Genomic DNA, 7,181 nt, shown 5'->3' with positions numbered 1-7,181 from the left:
ATCAAGGGAGCCTACAAACTGGTTTTGCTTATTAGGTCTGATATATAAATCTGCTATACGTGTTACCCAGTGTCGAACTGGAAAAATTAGTGAGCCCAGACACACAAAAAAAATAAATATATCAGAACTGGTGACAAAAGTTTACAGAACAAATGTATCTGCAACTCTACTAATACTGATGTTTGCTGCTGAAAATATCAATGGATTTGACAAATGGTAATAAAAATGCTTTCGGCTTTTCCCGGTTAGGGGTCGCCACAGCGGAACTCCGGTCCGCTAATGATTGACAACCTTCAACGAAGGTACGCCCATTCACGCATGTCTCCACACAGAAGACGCTCTAGCTGAGAATCGAACCGGACGTCTTATTGTGAGGCGACAACGCTACCGCAGCACCACCACTCCTGTTAAATCAGATACTCCTAGTACTACAAAAGAGTTGAGTAGTAGCAGCACTATGTAGCAGGAAAATGATGATGGGTTGAAGAAAAGTTTAAAAAAAAAAATCAACAATAAGTTCAACTGCAATAACAAATCTTAAGTTAGGACACTGCAAGCTCAACTTAATTATGTAAAATACAACAGACTTGTGTGTAAAAAATAATTTAATACCAACATAACCTGTAACAAACTTGTTCTCTGCAGATATTTTAAATTTGTTTCGCAAACTAGTATATACACAAACATGTACTTTGTTTAAAAGTGTTCCGAGTTTAACAATGGTATAAACAAAAATGTATATTAACACATATCTTTACAAACATTAACGAGTGCTGCAGATACTTGCTTTTCAGAATCAAACTGTAACAAACATAACTTGTCTAATATATGTATTTGAGACAACTGCATGTACTACAGGACACAAAACTCATTCCCTTTGAATTAAGTCACCAAAGTAAGCAGTTATCATCTTCAGTTTTTTGTTGAGAAAATTTTGTTCAACTTCCACTTGTCCTCCAGGTCCAGCTAAAGAGGCTATCTGTAAAAATGAATAAATAAATAAATAAACGAATGAACAAATAAAAAAGTTAAAAATAACTACTCTGTGGTAATATCTATTATAGCTTTTTAGCAGATCAGCTGCTATGACCATCTATATATCTTACATAAAAAGCTGTTTCATATTTAATTTAAAAAACTGCATCTAAAGCTTCTAAGCTGAAAACTCCTTAGTTCCAAAACATTTTGAGGAAAAAAAAATCAAGATCAAGTTTCCCTCTTACCATTAAAAAATATCAAACATCATAACAAAGATGATGGCTTACAATCACAGTTACACAAGGATAAATATCCACCCAGATTTCCCCAGCATTTGTCTAACCATGGATCTCCACACAAGAGGCATATAATGTACACGTATTATAACATATTAATTATACAATGACTGGCCATTAATATTCAAAAACGAGCACGATGATTGGTCAGCCCAACCAGCGTGCCTGTTGTAAATCCAAGTATACACCAATGGAAAAAGGTCTGGTTCCACAGACTTTTTTCCATTAGTATATCTCGTGTTTCACTTTTTTTTTTTTTTTTTTGATAACATAAAAAGAAACCGGGAGACTTTTAACAAACGAGGGAGATGGTGCAGACAAAAAATAAAAGGATAATCAGGTATGCTATGCAAAACTATAGAAACTTACCTGATTATCTTATCCTTTTATTTTGTCTGTCCTGGCTCTCCCTTGTTTGTTAAAAGTCTCCTGGTTTCTTTTTTTGTTTTGTTTTCAAGTATCAAAGAAAAAAAAAAAAAGGAAACAGAGATCTTCCTTTCCCTGTTGCTTCCTTTGCACAGCACTGATGTACAGTGTAAGTGTGGGAACACAAGTCTCATAAGCATGCACAGTACATCAGAAAAAGCCCCAGGATACCACAAAAACATGGAAGGGTAGCACAGAGGCATTATACAAAGATATTATTTAAGAAAAGTAAATTTTTTTTTCTTAAATAATGTCATTGTATAATAGCAATAACCGACTCCGTGGTTGTGGTATATTGAAATTTACCCACGGTTGGCTTTATTTAATCACGAGGGCAAAAACCACACTAACCATGGGTAAATCTTCAATATACCATACTACACAGTCGTTTACTGCTTAAGTGCTGTACTGCTTCTGTAGCCACTAATAATTTATTCAGCTGAGAGGACATCTCTCGCTGTGTTTGTATCGCAGACCTGCTCCTACTGAAACTTACCATTTAAGTTTACAGAATTACTTTGGCACTGGCCTCAGGATTAGGAGTACTATAAAAAAGAAAGACATAAAGGTAGGGGAAACCAATACCTGCTGAAAAACAAAATACCCATGGAGCTATTATTCAATTAGTACAAAAGGAATGCACTGTTCCAGACTGTCAGATGCTCTCAGACATTTTCAATATCCAATATTAACCGATACTTTATTTTCATATATAGTTTACATATCCCACATATGATTTCTGACAAATGTACTGAGATGGCCTTTTGTAATTGTGTATCATCTGCACTGTATGTGAAATTCCAAACGTATTATCTCATACTGCCCCCCACAGCATTTTTAGTTTTTATGAAATCTTTTTTGAAGATTTTCCACAAAAAAGCACAAGCAAAAAGAAAACATTGAACATCAGCATTTACCTGTTTCTCTTTGACAACATCTCATGTCACAAAGTATACAGCAGTGGAGTGAACAATGCAACTGTATGGCACAGAAACCTGAGAAGTGAGGGCACAGCACCTGAGGAAGCTTGATGTGATGGAAACAGAGCCTGGGACAGTGGTAGCATACACACTGTGGGGCAGACAAAGAAGTTAGGGCATTACACTTGAATCCAAAGTAGCCTCAACTGCAGAGATGGAAAACATAGTTCAGTCATGTGACCAGGAAAGATGACGATGATTTGGGAGACCCAAGGAGGAGGCGAGAAGAGATATGTAAGCCCAACCAAGTGATGGATGTGTAAGAGAAGTATGTGACAGTCTGGCATGACTATCAAAGGTAGAATAGTGGCACTGCATAAAGAGAGCGGTGACAGTTGACTTTATACTCCACACCTATGTAAAAATTGGAAAAGGGCTTGATGGTGATGAGAAACAAATATGCTATTATATACACAACTAATAAAACATCACATGAACTGGGTAGTATTGAAATCACAAAAAACAATGCATGAAACTCAATGCAGTATGTTTTGTAATAAAATTTTACTTTACATAATGGAATATCATAGATATCTAATACTCCTCCAGTTTCCCCACCCTTCTTTCAAAACAGTATAATTTTACCATCTTTAATGCACAGACTCTCAATGCCTGCATTTTTCAAGTCTTATTTTATACTGTCCATCTACAACTACCTTAGATGTGAAGGACAGAACCATGCATATAATGATTTCCACTTTGTTCCATGCATTTGTTTATCTTCTCTTATATCACACATGCCTGCTTCTCAGCAGAAATCTTTGTTAAATAGCTTCTTTCACTCATTTTTCATCTGTATCTATTCCAAGATCTTTGGCAGAATTAAAATGTGTAATAACATCAGCTCCTTCACATTCACAATTCCAGCACTTTCAGTCCACTCTTCTACCCTCTTTAAATAATCTTGCCAGTGCTTAGTGTCACCTATGCAGGATCCTCACAACTGATGCCTTGTATTTTACATCATATCTTGATTCATTTTCTTCCGACATCAGCTTTCAATCCACTCACTTTTATTCTTTTCACATTTTTTAAAAATATTTATTTACATATTTTTCACTTATTTGCCAACAAATCAGCCTCCTATGCCTTTTCTTTTTTTTTTTTTAAATCTCCATAATGTCTTCAGGTGTTCAAATCTCTTGGGAGCACCTCATTATTTTACTTCAGTATTTGGTCTTACACAGGTTCATAGGTATAAAATAAGCTAACCACCACAAGGGCCTTTTTAAGCCTAGCTATGTATCCCAAATGTACCCAAAATGTTTAGTGCCCTAGAGGTTATTTTTAGAAGTACGTGTAAGCTAGGGAACATGTGGTCAAATATTTACAGGTTGAATCTATTCGTTAGAGACAAAGGTGACAGACCAGGGGTGAATTTTCAATTTCGCATCCACTGGATCTGGTTATATCTGAACAGAGTTACAGAAGAATTCTACCTCACTTGGATGGGAAGCCTATGCCAGAGAAGGGGCACTCTCAGACACATACCTGGCCCTCCAACATGTCCTATTTATGCTGTAAGCTAGGTTCAAGTCCCAGGAATGGGAAGCTCTGATATTTGTTTTGCAGATAAGCAAGAGGTCCATCAGACCTAGGCCCTGGGATGTCTTGTATGGACAGATCACTCCTCAACAGTCTGTAAGAGACGCGGTATAGGGATAGGGCTTTGAGGCGAGCTGCACAGGACATGTTATTAATGCTTTGTATTCTTTTTGTGAGGAACCTCTGAGGACATTCCAGTTGTTGGATCTGCCTGGTCAGGTACATACTGAAGGGGGAATTGTACTCAATGATGGGCCTGATGAGAGCGGAGTACAGTGGAACGATGACTTTCTTGGATCTAGATGACATACTCTTGTGTAAAAGTTGAGCAACACAGAATGATTTCCTTGCTACCTCAAACACATGTTGGTGAAAAGCCAGGTTACTGTCTACATATGTCCCCAAATCTCTGGATACTGGGTCTACTTTAGGAGTGTGTTATCAATGAGGTAGTTTCGAGGGGAAGCCAAGTTCCCAAAGAGTACATTATTTATTGGCACTGAGTAAAAACTGCGTCTATGGTACCACCAGTTATTTGTCTGCATTAGTCCTTCCTGGAGGATTTTAGTTACTCTGGGGCATTCTATGACTTCTCTCAGTTTGCAATCATCTGCAAACATGGACAGCCAGAGGCCCAAAACACTGACCATGACATCTGAGAAATACATGCCAAAAGGATGATTCATCACTGAGTCCTGAAGGACTTTGCTAGTGACCAGCCTCTTTGTAGAGGTGGAATCCCCTATCTTAACTTCCTGGGTCCTATCGGAGACCCAAATGGCAATCCAGTGTGTAACATAGGGGTTTATTCCTAATTTTAGGAATTTGTTTACAAAAATGAAAACAACCACTTAGAGTGAAGAATCCTTTCTTGAGTTTAAAGTACCTGAAGTTTATTTATTATTTACTTATTTTAGTTTGTTTACCAGGGTAGTACACTGATCGCAATAGACCATTTGTGGGCACAACCTGGGTGAAGAGATTCACAAAAAAGAAAACAGTACAAATTCACAAACACAGTGGAATCACAGAAGGTAGATAATTCCACAGACAACTGACACAATATGTAAATAATAGAAAAGTGGAACATGAAATGTGAATTAATTTTAGTCGTACATAGCAGAGGGAAGTGGCAGCTGAGAACAGAGGATCAAGTAGAAGTGATGCAGGTGAGGAGGAAGTTAGGTTATGCATCCAGTGGAAAATCACTTGCAGTCAGATTTTTGATGAATGTGAACTCTGAAGGCAGGAACAGAGGAAGCTTCTTTAAGGTGAAGGGAGGAGGACTGCCAGAGTTTTGATGCAAGAATGTAGAAGGAATGATCAGTATAGTGCAGCTTAGTTTGGGGTGTCTGGACGGAGTGGGGGAGTTAACTGGGAGAGGATGCAGATGTTGCAAATGGTGGGCTTTATTATCCAGTCTGGCTAGAAGAGGTGGAAAGGCACCTTCATTGAAGCAGTTTAAAAACAAGAGACCCTAGGAGTAACTTGACTCCGTAGGAGATTGGTAGCAATCTGGCCTTGGAGAGGGTGATGCAGTGTTGTTCCTGAGGGGATGAATTGGAAATAAACAGCAAATTTTGTTTTCAATGGACTGTTTTTTTTTTTAAGAGGCTGTGGCTATGATGGGGAGACCGTATTCAAGTTGAGCAAGGAGGACTCCTTTGCCTATTCCAGCTCTAGGTAGTCCGAAGAGAAAAGGCAATATTTTCCAGGAACAGAATAAAAGAAATGTTCTTTTTCTTGGTGTTTTCAATGTGGCCTTAGAAGTTTAAATGAATGTTCTAGTTATAAACCTAAGTATTTAAAGGATGTGGTTGTTTCTATTGGGCAACCGTTGAGATTTGTAATGTTAAGATTTTTAGGAGTCATTTTCAGCTTTTGTGAGGTTCCAGATATCACAGTTTTTGTTTTAGAAGGGTTTAGAAGTACCTTACAGTTGTTTAGCCAATAATTTATTGCTGTGTCTACTAATAACAATAATGGTGGCTGCCAAAAAAGCAATTACTAGAAAATGGAAATCAAAATCTACACCAACTATACTGGAAGTAGTGAACATAGTTTGTTTGTTTTTCTTATGGCTTTTCCCGGTGAGGGGCCGCCACACAGCGGAACTCCGGTCCGCTAATGATTGGTAGTCGATTTTTATAGTGCCGAGGTGCCAGCCTGACACCCAACCTTCAACGAAGGCACACCCATTCACGCATGTCTTTCGAACGGCACTCAACTGCAGGGAGGACATGCAGATTACACATAGAAGGCACTCCAGCCGAGAATCGAATGGGAGAACCTCTTGCTGTGAGGTGACAACGCTGCTGCTGCTCCACCGCAGCTTTTGAAGTAGTGAATATAGTAACAGCGACAAAACAACCGGAACTGAGATCTTTAGAAATGGGTAGGAGCAAACTACATAGGAAAAATGGGAACTGTGGGAACAATGCATACAAGGGAGGAATGAGGTCTAAAAGGTGTCAGGACTTAAATGAGCTATGTAATGTTTGAGTGGGAAAGATTGGGTAGATTATAAGTGATGTATAATGTTCGCAACTGGGAGTGTGTCAGTATGGTTTGCGATGTAAAATACTAGCTACTAGGATTGTGTCAGTATGGTTTGTGATGTAAAATACTAGCTACTAGGACTGTGTCAGTGTGGTTTGTTTTCATTTATATAAATGTATGATTGCCTATTTGGCATTTAACTCCCTGGGGCCATGAGAAATCCACCTGCTAATACAAAACCTCCACAGCATTCATTACCAGCTCATTTAGCTGGTATCTCAATCTGGATTCCTTTATTCTTCCCAGTTTACATTTGGTGCCATCCTAGTGTGTATCCTTCAGCAGTCCTTCTAAATCTCACCTTATGCTAATCTTCTACCTACTTCCTTCCTTGGAGGCAGGAATTAGGGATTTCTTTGTGAGTTGGTGTGAAAGCAAATATTAAAGTAAACATTAT

The 7,181-nt window shown here is 38.3% G+C and overlaps 1 protein-coding gene across 1 annotated transcript in view; it reads right to left on the bottom strand.

Annotated features, from left to right (window-relative positions):
• Positions 1 to 587: 587 nt before the first annotated feature.
• Positions 588 to 7,181, bottom strand: part of TGS1 (trimethylguanosine synthase 1) — a 1,147,018-nt gene continuing 1,140,424 nt past the window's right edge. The window contains exon 13 of the mRNA XM_044065538.1: positions 588 to 979. Coding sequence (XP_043921473.1) covers positions 869 to 979 — 111 coding nt within the window. The 3' untranslated portion in view covers positions 588 to 868. The remainder of the gene's footprint in view (positions 980 to 7,181) is intronic.

The sequence above is a fragment of the Protopterus annectens genome, chromosome 3.part0 (genome assembly GCF_019279795.1).
Source record: "Protopterus annectens isolate FY-2018-M chromosome 3.part0, PAN1.0, whole genome shotgun sequence".
Lineage (NCBI taxonomy): Eukaryota > Metazoa > Chordata > Ceratodontiformes > Protopteridae > Protopterus > Protopterus annectens.
This window is presented reverse-complemented; position numbering and strand designations above follow the sequence as displayed.